We start from the raw sequence: 26,569 nt of genomic DNA on the forward strand, positions 1-26,569 counted from the left end.
TAAAGGATACATTTGTTCATGGAAACAAGCATCTCATTTAGAAAATATTTGCCTGGGCGTACTTGGTTAGAAAGGGGCACTTACTGGTGCCAGGTCTCACCTGTGCTTCTGAGGTTGGAGACAGGCCCAATTACAGGAATATCAGCTGATTAGTAATAGTGCCTCAGTATCAAGTCAAATTGGATGGATGAACTAGAGACTGAAGCTGTGGTTGCAGGCCTCATGCAAGGAGGTTGAAGAAGGAAAAAAATTGAAAAATGATAATCCATATTATTGCAAAAACTATGTCTCCTACAGCTTCCTTCAGGCTCAGTTGGGCCTCAAAGGAGCTCTTTTTCTATAATCTGGCAACTACTGTGAGACCAGGGACACAATTAAAGTCAGAACAAGAAAAAAGCTATTTCACTACTGCTGTGCTGATCCAGAGTAATGCGTAGTGCACCCAGGGGACTCTGGAGATATCAATGAAAGTGAAAGCAAGAGAATCCTTGAACATTGCAGGAATCATCCTCAGTAACTGTTTATGCAGCTTGTGAGTTTAAACATCATGTTTCCCACTCCTATGGTATGGTTGAGAAACTGAACAGAGAGGACCCAGACTCCAATTTGAGAGGGATTTAATACTTTGAAAGGTTGGATTAGGAAGTAACTGGATGGAACATTCTCTGATACACGTAATGTTTTTGATCTTACCATGCTTCTATTGAATTTAATTAAACTGTTTACTAATTATGACCTTAAATTTTGAATAACTAAAGCAACATTCCAAATCCAGAAAGAATAGGAGAAATTTATTTCTATTCAGTATGTAGGAACTCAAATTAATGAATGACAAGTAATGATTGATCAGTCTTAGATTGAGCATGGTCTTCATAGGGAAGGGTAAGACTGCTGCATGATTGGCATTTCATATGTCTTTCCCATCTAAGATTTTCATTAATCAGATGTAGATGGGAGAGCCTAAGGCCCTTGTTCATATATAGATCTACTTCCATGTCATTCCAGAATAGATTTTCCTCCACCCTTCTAGTGGTCAGAAATAAGAATCAACATTTCAAGAAGTTGTTGTGTGTATATATTAGCATCTGCAAGTGATTTTGATCTTTAAGTTAAAAACTCCACAACTTTTAAAACTTGACAGCTGATGTAATCATTTATTAGGTTAACAATACCCATTATGTGCCTAGCACTGTGTTAAGTTCTTGGTAAGGCAAAAATCAATCCCTGATCCCAGAAAGCTCACAGTCTGATGAGAGACAACATGCAAACAATTGTGTGTACCAAAGAAATAAGATTAATCACTAGTGTGCTGAAAACTAGTACCAACTATGAACTCTATCAATGTTATCTTCTTTTTTTCTTTTCTTTTATTTTCAATTCATGGCACAAAACAAGCATTTTAATAATACAGTACAATAAAAGATTACTGCACATGAAATTGCAAATCTACCATATACAACTTACTATTCCCTCCAAATATTCAATAGTTATCATGTAAATTATTTTTCTTCCTTACCTCCTCCCAGCCTGAGATAGCTACTATTAGACACAAATAGATGTGTGAATATATATATATAAAACATTATTCTATATACACTTCTATTTATGCATCTCTGGATGCAGATAGATAGCCTCTTTCTTCAGTATGTCCTTTATTTTTAATTTGTGTATTTATTATAATCAAAATTACTCAATCGTTCAAAGTTTTTCTTAAAACAATATCACTGTTACGGTATATAATGTTCTCTTGGTTCTGCTCACTTCGCTCATCATTTTGTGGCAGTCTATCCATGTTTTTCTAAGATTATTGAGATCATAATTTTTTATAGTAGTATTCTATCACAACTATGCACCACAACTTGTTCAGCTATTCCCCAATTGATGTGATTTCCAGTTCTTTGCCAACTAAAGAAAAGGACTACTATAAACATTCACATTCTAAGCTATAATCACTATTTGTGAATTTCCCTCTGTCTTATTTTTACTCACTACTTTCTTTTTTTACCTTATCCCTTTTACCTTATCTTCTCCTTCCTTACCCTCAGAATTCCCTCTTCCTCCCATACTCCCATCCTTCTCATTCTTTCCAAAGGCTAGAAAAGGGAAGAGATTCATTTGTATTTGCATAGCAATTGCCTTTAATTGAAAACTAAATAAATTATCCTTGAAGTCATAATGACAACACATTTGCAGTGTTTATGCCAGGATTCTTAAATTATTCTCAAATAACTGAGATCCTGTCTGTCAGTGACAGGTCATTTTTCATAGCATGTGCCCAAGACATATTTTAAGATTTTTTAAAAATAAGTTCCTTGCTTTCATTTCTTTGAACTATTCTTTTTAATACAAATTTGAAGTATATATTCTACTACTTCTAAGCTATCTTAATATTAAGTATTGTGAAAATATGGTTCTTCTTTTAGATAGCATTACCAATTCATCTGTTTTCTATGTTACACAAAAAAGTAAGGATTCCTGCTGCCAGAATTAGTAAGCATTATTTTTAATCTGTGGCAACTCTCATCAATAACATAAAAGTATATTCCTCTTGACCTTATTAATTAGTTAAACAAAAACACAACTTTAGGCAAAATATTACAGGGACACTTAGGTCCATAGGAACAATGTTGTAAATGGGATTTGCTGTCATGGTATAGGAGGAAAAAGAGAAAAAACTGGTCATTGGCTGGTACTTCAATGAGACAAATGTGATCTCTGAATATCCCAATATTGAAATAGGATTGAATTAAGCAGAATACTGAAAGAAGAATACAGAGCTGCCTGAGAGAAGGAATAGGAATTAAAATATTACTCAAAAGAGATTCCAACACAAGGAAAAATTAAAGGAAATCTTTGGAGTTCAGCAAGAGAATAGACTAGTCTTGAAGATCAGACCAATTATTAGTGTATGTCACAGAAGTTTGTTTGCTTAAAAAACCATTAAGCAGGCATTTGATTAAAACACATTAATAACAATTTAAAAAAAAAACATTCTTAGCTTAAATATCTATATGTAGTGGGTGCCTGCAGGAGATTTCTTCCTCTTTATTCTGGGACATCTTTTTTTTTCTTTAATAGAAAAATAACTTTCCTTCTGAATTTTTTTTTAGTTTAACAGAAATTTATTTTATCTCACCTCCTACTCCATTATAAAAGAAAAACAAATCCTTTATAGTAAATATGCATAATCAAGCAAAACAAATTCCCTAACTTATAGGTTCAAACAAATCTATCTTTCATTCTTTGCACTAAATCCATCATCTTTTTCGCAGGAAATGAATATGGGTATTCTTAAATCATGTATGATCATTGCATTCGTCACAATTCCTACCTCATTCATAGTTGTCGTTATTGTTTATTATTGAGTAAATCATTGTACTAGTTCTATATTCATTTAGTATTTCATCAGTTCATAAGAGTCTTTAAAACATTCATTTTTATAATATCAGAGTGATAGTACAAAATTTTCTTCTGGGCTGTTCTTCACTTTGTATCAGTTCGTATGAATCTTTTAAATTCTCCTTAAAATTATTTTCCTCATTTAAAATGAGGAAAAATAATGTTTACATCATAACAGTATTCCATCACATTTAAATGCCACAATTTGTTCTTCAAAAATTTTGAGTTGTTCCTCACAAAGAGCATGATATGATTTCCATCCCCATCCCACAGGTAAATTCTTTAATATAGCTTAATGAGGTCAATCTTTAGCTTTAGTTCTTTCTATAAAACAAATCAGGTACTCATATGATTAACCTGAGATAAGAATGATAATACATATCAGTCTTTCAGCTCTAAAGAAGAAGTTGAGGTTACAAAGACCTAGAGGTCTTGGGATACTCTTTGAAACAGAGCAAAGTACTGTGGGGCTAATATATCTCCTAGAAATATTTTTTTCTGGAAGTTGTTGGATAAAGAATGAAGTGGATAGCTCCTTTCTGGCTCAGCATTTTAAATGCTTAAAGTTCAAAATATAAATCATTGTCTTTTTAAAAAAACTTATCTCACTTCATACTTCCTTATTTCTATTGAAAATGACAATACCCTTCCCATCACACACACTTAAGACACCTTCATGTTAGTTTCAGTCCCTCTCTTTTCCTTACCCCACAGTTTTAACCAGTTGCCTAATTTTGCTATTTCTACTTCCACAACATCTCTCAAAAATATCTCCTCCCTGCTTGTACAACCATTACACTAGTCCTGGCCCTTGTCTCTTTCTGCCTGGTCCATTAAAACAACCTCTAATTAATCTCTTTTCCCATCTCTTCCTAATTTTAATCCATTCTCCACATAGCTGCTATAATGATTTTCTGAAAATTCCAGTCTGACCATGTGATTACTCCTTTAAATAAATTGCAGTGGCTCCCTATTACTTATAGCATAAAATAAAGTCCACTACTTGACTTTTAAAACCTTCACAATCTGATCCTATAACTTACTTTTCTCATCTTGTTACACTTTACTCCCCTTCCTTTACTCTGTGACCCAGTCAGACATTTTTCACTTTGGTACCTGTGTACTACTTCCTGTTCTCTGTACATGGATTGCTTTCCCTCATCTCATTCTGTGAGAATCTGTTCTTTTTTCCTTCAAAACCTAGCTTAAATTCCACCTCCTACATAAAACTTTTTTTTGTTTTTTCATAGCTGCTAGTACCCTCCCCTGAAAATTTACCCTTTTGTAATGTTATTCATATTTTGCATGTACTTATAAGGGCAGCTAGGATAAAGCAAAAAGCCTGGGGTTAGGAAGACTCATTTTCCTGAGTTAAATCTGGGGATTAGACACTTATTAGCTATATGACCCTGAGCAAGTCACTTAACCCTATTTACTTCAGTCTCCTCATTTGTAAAATGAACTGAAAAAAGCAAACCTCCCCAATATCTTTGTCAAAAAAAACCTCCAAATCGGGTCAGATACTACTGAAGTGATTCCACAACAAGAATATATTTATATGTACTTGGGATCCTCCCATTAGAATGTTAGCTCCCTGAAGGCAGCAATAGTTACAGTTTTGGTTTTGCATCGCTATCACTGAACACAATGTCTACTACATAGTAGTCATCTAATATTTGTTGTTTAATTATTCCACTTGGAATCTATAAACATATAGTACCTTAAAACCTATGGACTATAGAAATCTAGAGACTTTCTTCCCTCACATTTTTTGCTTTGTCAAATGTGATTTTGCCTAGGGAATGTGAGTAATGGAAGCCTGAAGAAAAGTCAAAGAATGATTGCAAAGTAGGGCCATTCCAGATATGTATAACCAATGAGTGCTTGGATTGTTAACCAAATAAGGAAAAATGCCACTAAACCTCTAAATAAATTCTTGAGACCTATTAAGTGACTGACTCTTCTCTCTTCTTAGGAAAAAGTTCTATTTCAGTTTAATGCAACAAATATTCATTGAGTACCTACTGTGTGCTCAATGCTTAAGTAGGTGAAAGTGTCTTTTTGTCATCATCCTCCCCTGTTAGCCTTTTGTGAAGCCTTCCTGGAAACAGACCAGAGAGCTAAAAACATTCTCTATCTGTTTTGAATCCCCACTGCAAAAGTTCAAAAAGAGCTGGAGAATGTAAACCTACTTTAAATTGTAAGAGAAAACTGCTGGCACAGAATAAAAGCTTTGCTGTTTATTAGAACAGACTCATAGCTGTGGCACTCAATACTTTCAGCCTTACATGTTTAATGCAGGGAAAGGGGGTAGGGGAAAACAGCTCTGACTTTCTGCACGCTATTGCCAAACTGAGGCAGAAGCAGACTTTCCCAATCTTTATGATGTCTCGATCAGATAACTGATATAAAATATCTTCCCAAATCCTCTGTCTTCTCAAACTTTATGGTTTGTTCTTGGGAAGTCAGAGATAAATAAGAATCAACTTAATAAATCTATCTGAAATTATAAATACATAGGCCCTGGTTGTTTTTTTTTTCTGAAGGCGATAGGCCAGCAATCAGCAACATTTCAGCTCTCCTGGCTTTTCTCAAAGGTTCCCCAATAAGACTGTTTTGGCTTTACAGATTGTTGCAGCTGGGTCTCAGTGTGGCAACCACAGACCAACATTTGGTGACTTTGAGAGAATATTATAAGAGACTCCTGATCATGCATTGCATTGTGGTTACTTTTGCCTGCTTTCAGTAGATAGAAATGTTTGCTTCTTAAGCACTGATTCAAGAAAGGCTTTTTAAGCCTGATTAAGCTTGTTATTCAGGCCTTTTAATCATGTCTGGATCTTCATGACCCTGTTTGGGGTTTTCTTGGCAAAGATACTGGAATGGTTTGTCATGTCCTTCTCCAGCTTATTTTACAGATGAGGAAACTGAGGCAAAGAGGATTAAGTGATCTACCCAGGGTCACACTGCTAGAAGTATCAAACTGGATTTGAACTTAAATCTTTTTGACTCTAAGCCCAGCACTCTATCCACTGTGTCACATGGTTGCCTTGTGACCTGCTCTTACAAAACCAAGGAATCTTTTCCTTTCTGGGAAATAATTTATTTCCCCAAAAGGCAGCTTGGTGCAGTGAAAAGAGCATTGGCTTTGACATCAGAGGATAAAAATTCAAATCCCACCCCTAATTACTTGACACTTGATAAATCATTTAACTTCCTTGGGTGCCAGTTTCCCCAGCTATAAAGTGAGAGAATTGGGCTGGATGGGTACCAAGATTTCTACCAGGTCTAGATTTGATAATTTGATAATAAGGCCCCAGGATTCATGCATTTCTTAGATCCTACTCAAAAAAAATTTTCTCTTGATCTATGTGTATAAAGTGAAATGCAGTAGAGAAACTGAGAGGTTAGTCAAGTATTAGTCAAGTTATCGATTCACAGAATGTTGGAGATTGCTTCCTTGGTTCCCTTTGAGACAAAAATCCTGCCTTCTAAAAGAAGCCTTTCCCAACCCCTACCTTAACACTGGGGCCTTCACTCTGCCAATTATCTTCAATTTATCCTATGTAGTTTTTGTTTGTATGCAAGTGTTTGCATGTTCCCCCAGACTGTAAGCTCTATTTTTTGCCTTATCTCATATTAAGAGCACCTGGTACATGGTTAATGCTTAAGAAATGCTAGTTGACTGATTTATCTGACATGCCTATCAAAGAGACCCATATATTGAATTAAGAACTTTAATAAGTTTGCTAGTTTCCATTTTTGTAGGATTTAAAGGTGCTATATAAGGTGAAGATATGTTTCACAGATAACTATGAATTTTGACAGCTTCTGAAACTGAAGATGAGGACAAGGAGATGACATAGACAATAGAGCACCAGGCCTGGAGGTGGGAGGATCTGAGTTCAAATGCTTTCTATGACCTTTGACATGTCACCTTACCCTGTTTGCCTCGATTTTCTCATCTGTAAAATGAACTGGAAAAGCAAATGGCAAAGAACTTTAATATCTTTGCCAAGTGACTTGTGTCCAAGTGGTATCACTCAACAATAAAAAAATAAAAGAAGCTAAAAATAACTTCCTTCACTTTTCCTTCTTTTTCATCTCTACCAGGAAGTTTCCAGTAGTGGTGATTATTTTTAAAATAAAGGCTCCAAGTGCTAGTTGAGAATGACTGTGAAGCAAGCAAATTTTGAGCAAAGGACTGGACTTTCAGGAAATAGATTTTAATTAAAGGCAGTTCACATCTCTTCAATTGCTCACATCAAAGCTTTATAAGATACTAAATGGCAAATCACAAAGAGGAAATGACTGGATAACAGAATACTATTGTTTTTACTTCTTAAAGTTAAGAAAACAGAAAAAAATAAATTGTGAATTAATATAGCATTTCTATACTGGCTATTACAGTAATATTTTTCCACCTGACTGGCATGTCAGATGATTAGTTCAGAAGTAGTCACAGTTTCTAGTAATTATGACCAAGTTTACACAGCATCCAGGGACTTCACAAATTGGCAAGTACAAACTGAGTTTGTATTGTTTTGAAAGACAAACCAGATCATTCCAAATAGAAGAATAACAATTTTAATTTTTAGTTTCTCACTGGTATTTTGAGAATAGTTAAAGTTATTCTGGAAGAAGGTTATGATGGAAAGTACATTGGAAGTAGTACTAAAAAAAAAAAAAAAACAACTGGGTACTAATCAGTTCTGCCCTGATCAAATCCTATGTGATCCACGGGAAAGTAATTTCTTTATAATGAAGGTTTGGATTGCTCATTTGCAAAATAGAGTTAGGATTCTTGAGCAACTTACCTCAAAAGATCCTCAAATGAGATCTTTACCAAGTGTTAGATACTTTCTTCATTGGTGTTTCATTTCACTATATGCATTATGAACCTTAACTGCATAAAAAGAGTTTTGATGCTATTGTATTTTTTTTTTATATCTTAGAAGAGAATAATGTTAACCTGGAAAAATATGTGAATTTTTTGAAAGTTTGGGAGATGATTATTTAGACATTGTAACAGGAGGAAAAAACAACTCATTCTGTTCTGGAAACTTCACTTATGTTTACTTTACGCTATCAGACAAATGGAATATCTTGGCAGCTTCTGATTAGACCAACATGGATAGAGCATCTTTGTTTCTGTTCTGTCTTCAATAACAATATTTTTTATTTGGCTATTTGCAGAATGATGTGGCTGCACTTCTCAAACCAATATCAGAAAAGATTCAGGAAATACAGACTTTCAGAGAGAGAAATCGGGGGAGTCAAATGTTTAATCATCTTTCAGCTGTGAGTGAAAGCATCCCTGCACTGGGGTGGATAGCAGTGGTAAGTCTAGACCATAATTTGTGGATGCCTCATCTTGGCACTCTTTTGGTAGTTGAAGTCACAGCTAATATTTATACACATAAAAAGATATAATTCCCTTTTCCTGTTTCTTCATCTTTAACCCGATGCATTAGTGGAGACTTTTTTCCTCTTTTTTTTCAGCCTACGCCAAATATTTATTCTGCTTAACATGTTCTGTGCAACCTATGATATCATGCTCTGTAGCTTTAATGCACTCATTTTTTGCTTAATAACTTTAAAGTATCACTACCTCCACTGTTCATCTTTTTTTCTCTGAACCATTTTCTTGCTTTGTTATTTTTTTCTTCTATGCTGGGGTGATGGTGCTGTTCTCTTAGTCCCCCAAACCAGGTCCTTATGTCAAGGAGATGAATGATGCTGCTACATTTTATACTAACAGGGTCTTAAAGGACTACAAACACAGGTATGTTGCCTTATTTTATTATCATTACTTTGAAGTTGATTGTTTGGAAGTAGTCAGAGAATTGTTGTTTAGTAGAGTCCATTATTTCTTTCAGAAATCTCTAAAATTCAATTTATGTATATAGACAAAACAAAATCAGAAATGAAATAAATATCCAGGTATTCAAATATTACTTCATTATTATTGTTGTGATGAACACCTTCTCTAGTTTTGTGTACTTTGTATGTTTTCCCCCATTTTTGCTATAATGTAAAAATAGGTCATATATCTACAAGTGTTTTAAGGTTTTTAAAGAGTTTTTATCACAAGAGAGTTAGTAAATGTTATTATCCACATTTCACAGATGAGAAAACCAAGACCCAAAACATGTTGAATGCCTCACACCTGGTCTCAGCCCCATAAATGAATCTCTTTCCATTATATCACTTCATTTTGTATCTTCTTTAGTAACATCAGTTTGTAAATGTCAATAAATTGTAAAGTTAAGGAAAGAAATCAGAAAATGAAGCCATGTAAAGAAGAAAAGGGCAGATAAGAGAGGGATACTGGCTTGAAATCAATAAGACAAGGAATAACAATATTTCAAATTTAAAAGTAATCCCAGGAGGCTGCCATGTCACACTTACCATCAATTTCCATTGAGTTCAAAGTCCACCCAAAAAATGTTCTCATATTTTCCCCAGGAGCTCTTATCTAATAATTTCTTTCTGTCATGTATCTAATGCAATTGATTTTGCCTTGTGTTAAATAAATACTTTTTATTTTTTATTTACATATTCATTATATGTGTCCACATGAATCTTATCCAATTCAACCCATTGTCCTACTTCATCAAGATATTCTTGGAGTCTACCTGTCATCTAGCATGTTAGGGATCTCTCTCAGATTGACATCAGGTGCAAATGGGATGACCTCTCTATGGCTTCATCTAAGTCATCAACAGAAATATGCAACAGGGCCAGAGTCAGAGATCTGAGACACTTCATCTCTTCTCTCCAAGATGATACCAAGTAACTTGGAATCAAACTAATTATACATCTTCTAGCCCGAATCTCTATTTTTTTTCTCATCCAAAGAAATAATTTGCTAAGCGCTTGGCTAAAAATTATGTAAACTTTATCTATACCATTACTGTCAGTTCTCAACAATAATGAATTGGCACATTGGATAGAATTCTAGGCCTGGAATCATAAAGAACTGAGTTCAAATCCAGCTTCAGACACTTAACTCACTGTGTTACCCTGGACAAGTCACTTAACTCTGTTTGCCTCAGTTTCTCATCTGTAAAATGAGTTGGAAAAGGAAATGGCAAACCACTTCAGTACCTTTGTCAAGAAAACTCCAAATAAGGTCATGAATTTTCTCTTGGAGAGGGATAAGAAAGGGGAAGATAGCACTATTGTTTTTGTTAAAAATCTATATATTTCAGATGAAAGTGAATTTGGAGTACTGAATTATTAAGATTCCACTTCACCCTCCCAATATAGCTTTAAGAGTGGGAATAAGAGAAAAACAAGCATATTGTATAATAAATTACAATTTTAAGTGGCAAATGAAAAAAATAAAAATTATAAATAATATATGAATGTATACTATATTTTATAGTATACTTTTTATGTTGTTCATCTTAACTTTTTGCTTATTTCAAGTTTTGGCTGAAATTTCATTGTCACCAGTGACACCATCATTGCTTTCACAGAGAGTAGATATATTTTGACTAAACATCATGGCTAAAGCTATATACTAAGGTCAAGTTCAACTGTGGGAATTATTCTTGAATAACTCAACAAAAGGGATCTGGCATCTTTATTGTTCTCAGTAGAGATGATTCTTTGTGAGTCAGGAACAGCTATTCCCCCAAGAACTATCATTCTTCCTTTTCTCTCTCACTACTCATACAGAGAGTTTGGGCTGTGTTAAATTACCCAGATAGACTTGAGTCCAAATTATCTTCAATAACATGAATTACTTGATGGTAATAGGATTGCAAGTCATTTTCCCTTTTAAAACATGAAAGCAATAATTGCTAAAAGGTCATCTTCATATTAGTGATTGTTGGAGGTAAAAAAAAAAATCTGTTAGTACCCTCTACTCTTATACACACTGACACAAACACACTCACACACAGAGTGACTCAAGTCACTTAAGCCACATTTAGTATTGATTCAGAGGGACACTAATATTATCCTACAAGAACATAAAGAGAACACCTGACATCATTTAGCCTTCCTTATTTTTCTTACATACCAACTTGGAAATGTTTGATTTTCCCATTAATGTGTCCTTCTCTCTACCTGCTTTACTTCCCAAGCATCACTCCTTTTCTCTGTATTGGGGAAGGGTAGGGTGGGGAAGTAATAATACCTTGTACCAGTTGGCATCTCAGCTGTAGTACTGAGGAGTTGAGATTTTCTTTTTTATCAGACTTAGTGGTCTGACACCACAAAAAAGACTCTAAGACTAGTTCATAAATGCTAGAATTTGGCTGGAAAGAGTATTTTTAGCAACATCAAGGGCAAATCTATTAAAAGCCTTTTGGAATAGTTGCCAGAAGAACTCATTCACCTCGCTTCCAGTAAAACCAGAACCCTGGCCATAAACACTCTCATCATTGCCAGAGACAGACCACCCCAGGGATACAGAATACCCTGAGTGAATACCTACTTTCACTTTTTTAATATATATTTTATTTTTTCCCAAATGCATGTTAAAGCAATTTAAAACATTTTTTAATTCTGAGTTTCAAATTCTGTTCCTTCCTCCCACCCTTTTCTTCCACATCCCTAAGACAATAAGCAATCAGATACAGATATACATGGACAACCATGTAAAACATTTTCATATTAGTTACTTTATACAATAAGATTGAATAAAAGTAAAAGAATGAAAGAAAGTGAAAACTGGCATGCTTTAGTTTGTATTCAATCAATATCAGTTCTTGCTCTACATTGCAAACATACCCAAACTTGCTTCATTCTTCCAGTACTTGCAGTTTCATTCAGAATCTACAGAAAATTTTCACAGTATTTTGTGGCATACTGTAGTCACTGAACAGTTCTTACCTTTAAAAAAAAAAAGGCAGGAAAACTAAAAGACAGGTTGATGACCTCTAACTTTCTTCCTTTTGTGGAGCAGTTTTTAAGTATCTTTCATTAAAGGACTGTTTACAACAGTCTGAGTTTACAATAAAACCAAGTGTATTGACTGATATTCTCCCACAGTGAGAGACCAAAATAAACTAGTTGTTTTGGCTTCATCACTGTCTTTATTTTATCCATGTATTGTCCCTGGTGCAGATTTTTCCATGGTAATTGCAGCTGATTCTGTTATCCTTTAGTAAATACCTCTAACCCAAGGCTTCTTAACAATTTTTTGTGTTACAAATCCCCTTGACAGTCTCATAAATAAGTCTATAAATATCTTCTCAGAATATCTTTAAATCCATAAAACAAGGTATATATAATTACAAAGGAGATCAATTTATATATATATATATATATATATATATATATATATGCATACAGATATATAGATATACACATTTATACATATACATATATACTGTTATCAATATGTAGATTAAAAATAAGTTCATGGACCTTAGGTTAAGAAACCCTGCTCTAGCAGGTCATTGAAGTATTTTTTTAAAATAATACATCAAATAGAACTTCAGGGGAAGACAGACAAGGTAGATAGTTTTTAAATTTTATAATATACTTTTAAATAAAGCAAGCTGGGAATATGATATCCAGTTTCATATATAATCAACATGACATCTGTACATGGGAATGCTCATGTTCATAGATAGGTGTTTGTCAAGTTCTAAAAAAAATTAAAATATAGGTAAATATATGCATCTAACTTAATAACTGTGAGTCTCCCTTTCCAATACTTTATCCAATTAAAATCTGGACACTAATGGATTAATGAGCCAATTTAAATTAAGATATGCTTATTACAGTGAAGAAAATGGCTTTGCTCACCCAAATTTACATAAACTTGAAGTCAGGAAGACTGAGGTTCAGATCCTTCTGACACAATAACTATGTCACCACTGACAGGTTAACCTCAGGAAACTTCAACTCTTTCCATTGCAAAATGCAAATAACAATATTTGTATCTACCATTGTTGCAAACATATGCTCAATATATACAGTTATATGTATATGCATTATACATCACACATATATGGTATTTGTTCAATATGTACCTCATTTTTTCTCCCCAAATTGGCTTATACAAAACCAAGATGTGAACAATAATCATACCACGTTTGTCCTCTAGTTTGCTTTAGATAAGAGGCAGAAGTCACAAAGAGGTCCCCACTACTCTATTTTTTCCTTTAGTTGAATATGGTCTACAAACTTTCCTGTTTGAGGCTGCCTTGCCTGGGCTCCAGGACAACTTCACCCCACACTTCCCTTGTCTTTCAATTGTCCAGTTACCCAACTTACACAGTAAAGGTATTTTTATGCAACAGTTCTTCATACTTTTTTTTTTGCCAAAAAATCACCACATACAGTTGTAATTATTTATTTATACCTTTGCATTTTATCTTTTTAAAGAGTTCTCTTTAAAAGAATAAAGTGTATTTTGGGGGGTTAGCCTTTAGAAATAATATGGTACATGCATGTGTACATGCACAAATATATACATACACACAGACACACACATTTGTGTGTGTTTATTGAGAAAAGTTTTAAAAATAAAAAAACAGTCCTAAGATGAAACTCTAAATCCCTGAATACATAAAAGCTTGCCCATATTTTGAGAAAGAGAAGTTTCCAAATTTCTTAACTTATCCCACTTAATTTGTGATTTCTTTTACTTCTTTTATTAATATAGACAAAAATCAAATCTGGAATATGCAGATGATTTCCACATGCGTTTTTTTCTCTCCTTGGAGATAAATGGGGGAAAAGCTATAAAAATAGCAATTGGTTCAGGTCTTTTCGATTAGTAGATATAAATGTAGCATTTAAAAAATCATCACTCTTTTATGGTCATGTCTTTCTCTGATTAAGCGATTTACGCCATGTGGATTGGGTAAAGTCGTACCTGAACATCTGGACTGAGCTTCAAGCATACATCAAGGAACATCATACTACAGGCCTTTCTTGGAGTAAAACTGTAAGTGTCCCATTTCCCTCTGTGTCACATACCCAAGGCTTCTTACCCATGAGCCCAAGAAAACTAGCCCAGATTTTTAGGTGAGAATCTTCTCTAGAAAATAGCACATAATTTCCCACCTATATATATTTCCTTTTACTTAGCTGGATGATTTCTCCCTGCTGAATCAATAAAAGAATTTAAAAAGCATTTATTAAATGAATGCTATGTGCCACACACTATTTCAAAGTCCTGGGAAAACAAATACAAAAAGGCAGTGTCTGCCTTCAAGAATCTTACTTGTGATATGTAACATGGAGGGGAAAGGGAACCAGGAAAGGGTGAAGTCACAGAGACACAGAATGATGAACTCTTTCCAGACGTAATGGAAGTATTGTTTTGGTTACTCTTTCCAGAGCAAGAAGTGCCAAATAGGGAAGGGTAAGAGGAATAGAATCTGTAGGAAGACAGGAAGCAGAAAGACAATGTAGTCAGGTGTCTGATGCTCTCACCAGTCAGCAAGACCCTGAGGAAGGAAGCATATATCCATTTGGAGAATTCATAGTAGGAAGAGCATCAATGACCATTCTGGTACCCAGGAATGGTGAAAGACAAAAGAGAAATGGAGATAGCAATAGGAGACTGATATAATGCCAATGTACTCCTAATAACTGCCACTTAAATTTGAAGTTAGAATGCTAATTTGTCAAATTTTATAGACCTTTCTCTGCCATATTTATTCTTTTTTTATAGTTTTATTATCAGAGTGTTGTTATGATTTCACACAGAAATTTTTTGAGTTTTTTATCTGTTTCTGTTGAGTGTTTATTTGAAATTTCTTGTCAAAGATAGGGCTCTCTTCTTCCATGACTTTCTTTCTCCTTCATTCAGCCTGATGTTCTGTATCCACTTTTCCCATTCTATATTATCAGCATAACTAACATTTATGTAAGATCTTAATGATATACTAGGCACTATGCTAAACTCTTTGCATAATTATCTCATTTAATCCTCACACTAACTCTGGAAGATAGATGCTATTATTATTTCCATTTTACAAATAAGGAAACTGAGGCAATCAGGGTTAAGTTACTTGCCCAGGGTCACACAGCTAGTAAATATCTGAGGCCAGATCTGAACTCATCTTTCTGACATCAGACTCAGTACTGTATCCACTGTGTAACCTAGCTGCATACATAAACAAAGGAGAAAAAACAGTTCACAACATGTTTAACTTTTCCTTCTGTTATGTTCTCACAATTCATGAGGTTGATAAGAAGGGTTGTACATATATGCATGTGTTTTGGTATCAAAGTGCATGATAGCAACCATTGCAGATCTTTTTCAGCATTGCCCATAAGCAGGTTGTCTGTCTAAGGCAAATTTCACATCACATTCTTTGTCATAAAAAAAGAAACAACTAGGTCTTTGTAACAGCAAGGTGATTAATAATATGTTCTGTTTACAGATCAATTGACAATCGAGATTCCTAATTACTGTCTCATTGTATTATAACGTCAGTAAACTTTTAGCCTGCATTTTTCAGCTTACAAAATGGAATTGCTCTCACATACTTTAATAGTAACCTGAAAATAAATAAAGATAAATTAAATTGTATGGAAAGTCTTAGATGAAATGAATTACATTAAATAGCAGTTCTGTGCTAAATAAATATGATAAAATAAAATCTTTTTTAATCAGATCAAATCTACTCTCTCATCTTCCTATATTTTACCCCAGTTGAGAACACAGGCAGAACTAAACACATTACAAACACATATAGTCAATCAAAACAGCTTTCTTTATTGACCATATCCAAAAAGATATTTGTCTCCTTCTAAACTCTTGAGTTCTTCACCTGCCTATTAATAGCTGGTCACTCATTACATGCTTAGTCCTCTAGAATCATGATTGGTCATTGCACTGATAGTTCATTCAGCAGAATTGTATCCCATTACATTTATATAGTATAACTTGTTCATTGATTCCCTAATTTGTGGGTACCCCCTCAGATTCTCATTCTTTTCTAACTCAAAAAGAGTTATAATTTTTATACCCTTATAGTTTGTTTGCTTAGATGTAATCCCTTCTTTAATCTATCCACTTTCTAATTCTCACTCCACATCTCTCCCCCGTCCTTTCTATTTCCTTGTTGAGTGGATTATATTTCCATACCCAACTATGTATGTAATGTTTGTGTGTTTTTCTTTCTTTTGACCAGTTCAAATGAAAGTGAAGTTCAAGTGTGAGCTCCCTCCTTACTCACAGCTTCCTCCTTGTTTTTATATGTATCCTGATTATATGAGATGATTTTCTCTAACCTCCTTTTCCCCTCTATTCCAGTATATTATTCTTCCACTATCTTTCTCTTCTTCCACACTTTTAATTCTTAAAATCATCAGGACATAAAAGAAGCAATTCCAGGTCTTGTCTAATTGATCTTCTGTGACTTCTGATGGTGATAGGGACATACATGTATATCATTTCATTTTTAATATAAACAAATTATCCTTGTTTAATTCTTTATCATTGCATATTCATATTTACTTTTCCATGTTTCTTTTCATTCCTATATTTGAACTTCAGAGTTTCTTTGCAGCTCTGATCTTTTCATCAGCAATGTCCAGGACCTCCCTATTTGGGAACATCACTCCCATATGCAGATCTACTTTCAGTCTGCTCAGGATTTGTGACTCAGAACTGGGTAGTTACAAGTTCCAGTTCATCCCTGTCTCTATCTCAGTATCTATGGATCTGATGGTTCCCTGGTAAGAAAGTAAGACCTCCCCTCAAGCTAGGGTGCTAGAAGCATTCATGCAAGCTCACTTCCCTGGAAGTCCCCAATATCCACATACCTTCCTGTCTTTCTTCCCTATGCTAAGCAAGACTGGACAAATGAGTCAATGTGGCACTTTCTATATTTTCCCATCAAGGTTTTGGTCTGCTTCAGTTTCTAGGTTTGTTTAGAGACATCTTTATGAAAGGAACTCATCATATTACTTCTCACTACTCTGCCACTTTGACTGTGGAATTTCAAAGAGAAAAGTAAAATGTAAATGATTCATTAAAGGAAAATATTTAGTCATTCCTTGGTTTTAATGTATTCATTCAAACTTTCTGTTAGCTGAGCACAAAGATACTATGTAACATAAATACTTAGTATAAGAAACTTGGGACCAATTTGCATTCCATTCATTTTACAAAGAATATTTCAGTTCATAAAGGAAACAATACTGCTCAGTATTTGTACAAATAATTTGATAGCATTCTCATAAAGACATATTTTGCTGACATTCACACCTTTCTTTCCCAGAATCTGCCAGAAACTATACAAAGTACTAGAGATTTTGTGTGGACATTAAGGTACTTGTGGGTCTTTTTGATGTAGTCTTAGGAAACTTGTTAGTTGTATTTGATTTGGGTGGATATTTATACTAAATGATCTCCAGAATTTCTTCCACCTCTAAGTTCCATAGTTCTGTGTGTTATTTTGCCCTTGTTGCCAAAGAATTCTCTCTCTAACTTTTTGGTTTCTACCCCAGATTCCAAAAATACATTTTTATGTGTGATTTGAAAAATGTGAAACCATGATAGGGCTCTAGAGAGTGACAGAATAAATAACAACAAAATCCGCTCTTACAAATAGTCAAATAGATTTCTCTTCACTTACACTATTTAGGACACAACAAAAGAAATGAATTATATAGAGTTATAACATGAATTATGGAGCCCTTGCAAAGCAGGGTAAAAGGGATTTTTATAGCTTTCATAGGGGTGTGCTAATGGGAAATAAGAAACAATATTAGGAAGAATTAGTTGATCAAATAGACGTTTGGAGATTTCTCTTAAATTCCATCTAGATAAAAGTAATTTATAGTTAGGTTTTTATTGTTTCATATGTGCATCATTAAGATAGCAAACTTCAACTTAACATCTTCAGTGCTTTCTACTATAATTTGTTTTTCTTTTTTTCCCTTAAATTGGATTTAGAGGGAAAAGAAAATGGACTTATAGTATCTTTTTTTAAGTAATTGACAGCACAGGCTCTGAGAATTAAGGTTTCCAAAGGAAGATTTCTCCTGAAAAATATCTATCCTATGTTCTGTGCTCACAGTTGGAGCCACATTTGCTTGTTACCATTTCTTGACCTTTGCATTTAATCTACAGCTGTACCAGGCAACTGTTGTTTCTTTCAGTTGTCACTGCTGAAATGTAAGATTTTTTGAGTGATCTCTCCTTAGAACAATGTGGCAGGAGGAGGAAGGGAGAATGTGTGTTTGTACCCACAAGTGTGCAACAATGTGGGCATAACAAAATGAACAGCTGTAGAGAACACTATGAATTCCTTGTAGATGCTTAGATTTACTGTGATGACAATCTTTCTCACTTCAGCAGCTTCTCTTTGCCGCATAAAAGCAACTGCTGAATGGATATACTCTAATGAGTTCTCTTGAGCCTACTTAATACCAAATGCTACTTATAGTTTGTATTTAAACTTGGTCACTGGGCAATTTTCCCTTAATGTTAGGTTTATATAACATTCTTCAAAGTTATATTCTGAAGGAATTTTGTGTGTTATTTAAGATAGTCTCTTGGCAGATAGGCAATAGGGACACAAGTGTTTATGGTTGCCTCTAGCCAATCAAATGTGTACTATATAATCCTTGAGTAGTGTTGTCAAACCAAGTGACTAGAGAAGAAAGATAGAGATTAATTCTATACACCTGTGGTTACTTGAGAAACTTACGTTTCTTCCATGATTTATACAAATTATTGCCCATATCTTTATTTCACTTAGTCTAATAAAGATCAAGAAAAGACTAGTGAGTTGAAAAGGGAACAAATTTTCCTTAGCTTTTTCAGTATTGCTGCTTTTTCTGTTCATTCTTCTTGCTGATTTACGTGAACAGTTAGGTCATTTACCATAATTTGCATGTGTTCAATACAGATCCACACATATGTTAGTGTCCAGTAAATGAATGAAATCATTTATTAAGCACTTCCTATGTTCCAAGTACAGCTTTATGAGAAACATTAATGGGTTTTTACAGCCAAAGAATTTATCACTTAGGGCCCAGCCTTTTAGTAAAAAGGATTCCTCCATATTTAACAAAGCTGGTCCTCAGAAAGAAGACATAGACTGTAAGTAGTAAAGCATTGAAAGACTTTCCAGAATAGCAGGCCCTGCTAGAGCTTATTCTTCCTGGCATGTCTTTGAGAAATCCAGGTCACCCACATACAATAGTTAAACATCAAAGTGAGACTTTTGCATACCCACATGGCATGGGAAACACCATGAGCAAAACAGATATCAATACAAAATCTGGCCATAGAGGCCAATTATTGACCATTTGAAGAAAAACAAATATAAACAAGAGTAGAAATAAGAATATTACACTATCTGACCTTTTCTCTCATGACTGAAACAATACCATCCTTCTTTTAGCATGTTCTTTCTGCTTTTCTTGTTAATGTAGTGCTTAATATAAAAGTCAGTTCTCCACCCACAAAGTGAAGCAGATAAAAAAAAAAAAAAAACCAACCTGCCTTTACTTAAATTAAGATTTAGCCTATGGGCATCTATATCTTAATCCCCTATAAATAATGAAAACTCGTTAGCATATCATTAAATATTTATGCCTTGAAAGTTTCAGATTTTTGGGTTCTTCCCATCATTTTCTCTGAGATACTTGTATGGCAGCAAAGAAACTAAAACTTTAATTTTATAAGTATCATTTAGAATTTGTGCCAGTCTTTTGACTTGCCTTTGGCAAGCAAGTTAGATAGGTGGAAGAGCAGTCAGAGTAAAGAAAACCTCTCCCTTAGCATCTTGGACCAGTTTGAAAAGGTGAAACTCTTTCCTCACTGTAATGATTATAGTGTCTGACTCTCAGGTGTTTCTGGCCACACCTGCAGCCAGCCCTCTTAATTGGTTTATTAAACTAGTTCAACCTCTGAGAGTAAATCCTTCAAATAGAAGGTTTCACAAGTGGCTCATGGCTTTCACTCTTTTATGTAAAAGGGGAAAAATGTAATGAGGGAGGAGGGAAGGGAAGCCAAATGGCTGTGACTAGTTCAAAATGGCATTGTGAATATCAATAATTTATAACAAAGTGCCAAAAGTGAAGATAATCACATGAGTAGGAAGCAATGATAGTATAAATTTTAAAATAAAGACTGGAAATCCAGTGATATAGAGATTAGATCCGAGAAATCATAGAGCTATCATTCCTTTCTTCAGTCATTCCATAAATACTGATCAACTACTCTGTTCAAAGTGCTTTGGGGGATTAAAAACATGTGTCAGACACAATCACTGACCTCAAAGAATAGTAGGTATTCATTTTTTAAGGATTTTGAGCAAGGATAGACAGTAACACAATCAAAAGAGTGCTTTAGGAAAGTAACAGCTATGCTATGCAGGATAGGTCAGAGGAAAGAAGGAAAGAAGGCACAGAGACAACTTAGTAAATTATTGAAGCATTGCACTAGAGAGGTAATTAAAAACTGAGGTAGAGTGTCAACAGTAGAATAGAAAGGAAAAAATCATAAGATCATAGATTCGGTGTCAGAAGGGAGCTGAGAAGCTATCTAGCCCAGTCCTTCATTTCATGAATGAGGAAACAAGAGACATCACACAGGGAGTGTCAGAAGGGGAAGCTGGTCCTTTGACTTCTATGGGACCAGATTTTGAAAGAGAGTTTGGGAAGAAATATTGGAGAATTCAGATGAGATCATATATAACATTTTGATGTACTCTATAAATGCCAGTTATTATTACTATTGTTAGTACAGTCTTTATTATCAGAGCCTTCAGGGCACAGTGGATAGAGCACCAGCCCCTGAATTCAGGAGGACCCGGGTTCAAATCTGGTCTCAGACACTTAACACTTCCTAGCTGTGACCCTGGGCAAGTCACTTAACCCCAGCCTCAGAGAAAAAGGGATTGACTAGGAAATGTTTAACAGCCCAGCTAGATAGAGCAGGATCTGGGAAAGGGGTGTTTTGCATATATACTTTTAAATTTAATCTGCATTATTAATACTTTCTTCAGCCTCAAAAATCAACAAAACAATAAATAAAGCCCTTGATTTGTAATCCTCCTGAAAATATAATAATCCAGGAACAGCTAGATGATGAAGTGGATAGAGTACCAGCCCTGGGATCAGGAGGACCTGAGTTCAAATCTGCTTTCAGACCTTTAACATTTACTAGTTGTGTGACCCTGGGTAAGTCATTTAACTGCAGTTATCTCTCAAAAAAATTAATAATCCTCTCTTAGCTATTAGAACATGACTTCAGCACAACCCTGGGTGAGAGTTAGTAATAAAATTTGGGAGTCATCTGCATAGAAGCAGTTTTTGAATGAGCACTACCAAAATGGAAAAAGTATAGAGAATAAAAATGTCAGTATAGACAGAATTTGGAGAAAGCCCAGAAGGAGAGGTCAGGGAAAAAAAAAGAGAAGTCAATCAAGGAGTCAGAGAGAGGAAAGCTACTACACCAAATTGTCATAGAAGCAAGGAAAGAAATTGCTTAAGAAAAGGAAGACATCAATAATACAAAGTATAATGAAAAGCTCATAGAGTATCAGAACTTGGGGGTGCGGGAAGGGAGAGAATGGATTTGGCAATTAGGAGATAATTAATGACTTTCCAGAGGGCAGTTTCAGTAGAAACCAGGTTATAAAGAGTTTGGGAATAAGTGGTGAGGACCTGGAAGCAGTGATTTAACAAGTTCTAATATAGTTGATTGGATAGTTAGTCCTTGAAAAATAAACAATTTAATAAATTATCCAGTCTTTTTCCTCGGGTATATTCCTGTACTTTGGCTATATTATTGCTTTTTACACTAGGAAGTGGAAAAGGAAAAATATTAGAGCTGAGATAGAGCTCAGGAGGCATCTAGATCTGTGCTTTTCTTAACATAACTTAAAATCATATTAGTTTTTTTTTTGTCTGCCAAATTATTGGGAAGAAAGAAATAAGCATTTAAGTGCCTAATATGTGCCAGAAAAACTTCAAAATTGAGTATGCTAACTATGAAAGAGTTAAAGTAAGTAAACTTTTCATGTTTAGAAATGTTTCAGTTTATATTTTAACACTTTTAGCTCTTGTATTCATTTATTTAGATTTATAAGCATTGTGGAAAATACTTAAATCTTTTCTTTTATAACTAGACAAAACAAATAACTTTTTAAAAAAAAAAACCACCACAATCTATCTATTCTAATAGTTAAGATTGTATTGTTTACTACCAGGCAATTTGTCCAAGAACTTAAGCTGATTAATTCTGATTTATAATTCACTTAAAATATCACTAGATGATATTTTTTAAGTTCATAGTATTGTCTGAACAGAAAGAGGACAGGAATGAAAACTGCTAAATATTCTTATACCTGGATGAAGCAGAACACCCACTTATCTGAGTGTTCAGAGCAAGAATCTATCTATATCAGCTCCAAGGTCCACATCTGAGCCATTACATAACTGAAAGGGGGCAGCTAGGTGCATATCCATAGTGCAGAGTGCTGGGCCTCACATCAGGAAGGCTCATCTTCCAGAATTCAAATCCAGCCTCAGATACTTACTAACTCTGTGACCCTGGGAAAATCGTTTGCCTCAGTTTCCTCATCTGTAAAATGAGCTAAAGATGGAAATGGCAAACAACTCCAATATCTTTATGAAGAACAGTCCAAATGAGGTCATGAAGAGTTGAATATAACTGGAAATGACATAACAAACAATAACAACGTAACTGAAAAGATAAAGTACTATGATTCTTTTTTTGTTGTTGTTGGTGAAGTAATTCCCCAAGGACTTGCCCAGGGTCATACAACTAAGAGGCCATATCTGAGGCTGGATTTGAACTCAAGTCCTCCTGACTTTAGGACCAAAGCTCTATCTACTATATTTTCTAGCTGCCCCAAGATGTATGATTCTGCCAGGATTTTATAATAGAAGATCCATTTGACTACAAATAATTTTTGATTACGTCCACAATGACTTATTGGCAGCTTCCAATAAAAGCCCACATACCATTTTGCCCTTTTCCTCGGTTGATATGAGCTCATGTGGTTTAGACTAATTTTTGCCTAAGAGAACAAAAGGATAAATATCTTTACCTAAAAGATGATCCAAAACCAGGTGTAAAAAAAAATTTTTTTAAGAATAGCTTCTGGTCTCTGCGCTTAGCTTAAATGATTTGAACTCTCAGTGAATTTCCATTAAGGTCTTAAAGCCCCAAAAGTCTTGAATTCTGTAACAGTCAGACCAGATCCCTCTGGCAAAATGAAGTGGGGAACATAGCCAGCTGGCTATGTTCAGCCAGAAGTTTCTCTTGCTTCTTATATCACTGTTGGCTGTGTTCTGACTTCTCTATATTTTGTCTCTTTGATATGTTTACTTGCTATCTTTAACCCTGGAAATTTTTCTCATGGAAAATGTAGTTTAATCTTCTCTTTTTCTCTAGAAATTATATTTTCAGGCTGCCAGTACTAGGAAGCCATGAAAAACAAAAAGAAGAATTTGGGGCCCAAGCACACTGCTGGTTAAACAAAGCAAGTAATTAAAGCTGTTAGAAGAATGATTAAAACAAAAAAAAATCTAAATAATTCAAGTAAAATTGGGTATGTGTAATATCAGCCCCTAGATGCTATTATAGCTTGTCTACTTTTATCAGAGTTGCCTAAATTGCTTAACAGAACCAAAGGTCACCATTGAACTCAATCTTATAAGTATTCTGAAATGATAATTTGCTTATGTATACAAAGGTTTATAGCTTTTAGAGTGAGAAGAGATGTTACATATCATTGAGTCCAATCCCCTCATTTTTACAACTGAGGAAACTGAGGCAAAGATAATGAAGTAACTTTTTCAAGATCATACAATTGGTAAGCAATAGAATCAAAGCACCCTTGGAGAGGCCACATATGCCATTTCCAAGTTAAATGCTTAGTTTATTTTCTTTTTAATTTTTTCTTATCAGTTGCCATGACTCAGATACCTTTACTAGATGTACTTGAGGCACATTTGGAATCAAGGGCAGGAATGAAAGGAATGGAATTACTAAGAACCTTTGACAAAATGACAATTGGGGGGGGTCAAATGCTTCTTTTTCTTATTTGGAAAGACTAATGATAATTTGCCTTTGGGGGAGAGAGGTCATCTTGGTCCTAAATTTCCAGGACAGTTCTATGAGCATCTTTATTTTGTTTGACTAGGTGTAGCATGTTATTCTTCATGGAGAATACATTATAATTTTATCATAGAAATTTTCTATTTTAAGAGACAATTGATAATCATTTAATAGTAGCTGTCAAGAAAAACACACATATATAAAACACTTTAATTAATTCACAGTGGTGTTAATCTTATAATTTCCAGTAGAGGGGCAATGTAGTGAATTTATAGCAGCTAGATCATTGGCCCTAGAGTCAGAAGGACCTAAGTTGAAATCTCACGTCAGACACCTAATAGCCAAGTGACCCTGGGCAAATCATGTAATTCCCCTGCCTCATCACCCCCCCCAAAAAAAAAGAATTCCACCAGATGTTTTCTACTCAAAATTAAAATTCTTGGCATTGAAATATTCTCTCAAAGTAACATATTTCTTTATTATGAATGATTACTTATGATTTAATTAGATAAATATATCTATACCAAGGAATCAATAGCATATTTCTGAATTAAGATTTGTTTTATACTTGTCATGAAGAAAGGACATTTATAAGGCATTTACCATGATTATAATTAGCACATGAATGTGAACTATGGGATTTTCCTTGTGAGATACAAGCACCTAAGAATTTAAAAATATTTGGGGAAATGAAAAAAAAATTGTTCAGAACCTCAAAGCAAAAACGAATTTGCTTTAACAACTAAAATGTAAACAGAACCATAATTTTGAAACTTCTCATTGTTTTTTACTATTAAGAGTGCTACCAGTTTGGGGGTTAGGGCTTTCACCATATTCTAGACAGTTCTCTTTCTTCTCCTTCAGTCTATTTTTCATGATATTCATTACTCTCAAATTTATGTGCTCTGTTGCAAAAACATGTGGAATTACTTTTTATTTTGCAAAATTGATCACTCGTATTATGAAAATCTTTTCATATGTAATGAATTGTATATTTGTGCAATTATGACATATTTAAAAGTCAGAATATTAAATCACTGAAATTACTTTTACTCTTTATAGAAATACTTTAAAATATTTAATTTGGTGGTTGTGTTGCCCCCACTCACTAGAGAGGAAAACAGATGATTTAATATGAAGCAAGTAATAAGGGATACAATGTCTTTTAAAAAATTATTTAGAAATTAAAAATCAACTGGTGTTTTTTGTTTGTTCCAATATTTCATTGCGTATGATTTTTTGGAACAAAAACATGTGTTTTAAAAATAAGAAGTTATGCTAAAATGTGATTTAACTGTTTTATTCTCTTGGGTTTTTATGAAAGGTAAAACTGGTAGAAGGAAAGCTCATCTGTTAAAAGATACATAAAGAAAGATTTTTGTATGAAATAAAACAACTTTCCATTTTACATTAAAAAATAAACAATAGGCACAAACTAAAAACTAACCCTGGCCAAATGTATAGTGTACCTTTCTTATTCCCATCTGGTTTTCTTTAATTTGAAGAAAAAGAACAAAATTATTCTTTTTAGCTCCATTCCAAATAAATAAATTAAAATTAATGATTTTTTCAAGAAGAAAAAAGAAATTAGAAGCTAAATAAATCATGTACCCAAGAAACATAAGAACAGGGAGGTGTTTTTTTTTTTTTTTAACTCAAAAAAAAAAAAAATTCCAGCATTCCTGCATTTCAGCTGTTTCATCTTGTAGCTTGTCTTCTAATAGCCACCATGAACACTTAGAAACAGGTGGTTTAAAATGTACTTAAAAGACTAACACTAAGCTACTTTTACAAAAGAAACACCTTAACAAAAGCTCTGTGCCTTACATCTGTTTTTAAAGATCATTATTTTGAATCTCTTAGATTGTGTTTTATAAATCCACAAATATTTGTGTATTTAAAAAAATATATTGAGTCCTTAGTTTGTGTTATCCTTATAAATCTGATTATAAATAGCTGGAAGAAAGAAAAAGAGATATCTCTATTATAAATGGTTTTCCCCAAAGGATCCTTGTCTGAAATTTCTAATTTTAATTTTGTCTTTTTGGTATTGTCAGTCTTTTAACGTCCAAGGGATGCCTAGATATCCTATGCTTTGTTCTCATTCATAAGTTATGGAAGGGAAGGGAAAAGAGGAAA

The 26,569-nt window shown here is 34.1% G+C and overlaps 1 protein-coding gene across 3 annotated transcripts in view; it reads left to right on the top strand.

The window, feature by feature from the left end:
* CAP2 (cyclase associated actin cytoskeleton regulatory protein 2) overlaps positions 1 to 26,569 on the top strand; it is a 163,848-nt gene that overhangs the window by 111,518 nt on the left and 25,761 nt on the right. For all 3 annotated transcript variants that reach the window (XM_074272336.1, XM_074272318.1, XM_074272327.1), the window contains 3 exons: positions 8,596 to 8,739; positions 9,099 to 9,184; positions 14,209 to 14,314. In XM_074272336.1, the coding sequence (XP_074128437.1) occupies positions 8,596 to 8,739; positions 9,099 to 9,184; positions 14,209 to 14,314 (336 nt within the window). The remainder of the gene's footprint in view (positions 1 to 8,595; positions 8,740 to 9,098; positions 9,185 to 14,208; positions 14,315 to 26,569) is intronic.

The sequence above is a fragment of the Sminthopsis crassicaudata genome, chromosome 1, assembly GCF_048593235.1.
Source record: "Sminthopsis crassicaudata isolate SCR6 chromosome 1, ASM4859323v1, whole genome shotgun sequence".
In the NCBI taxonomy this organism is placed as follows: Eukaryota; Metazoa; Chordata; class Mammalia; order Dasyuromorphia; family Dasyuridae; genus Sminthopsis; species Sminthopsis crassicaudata.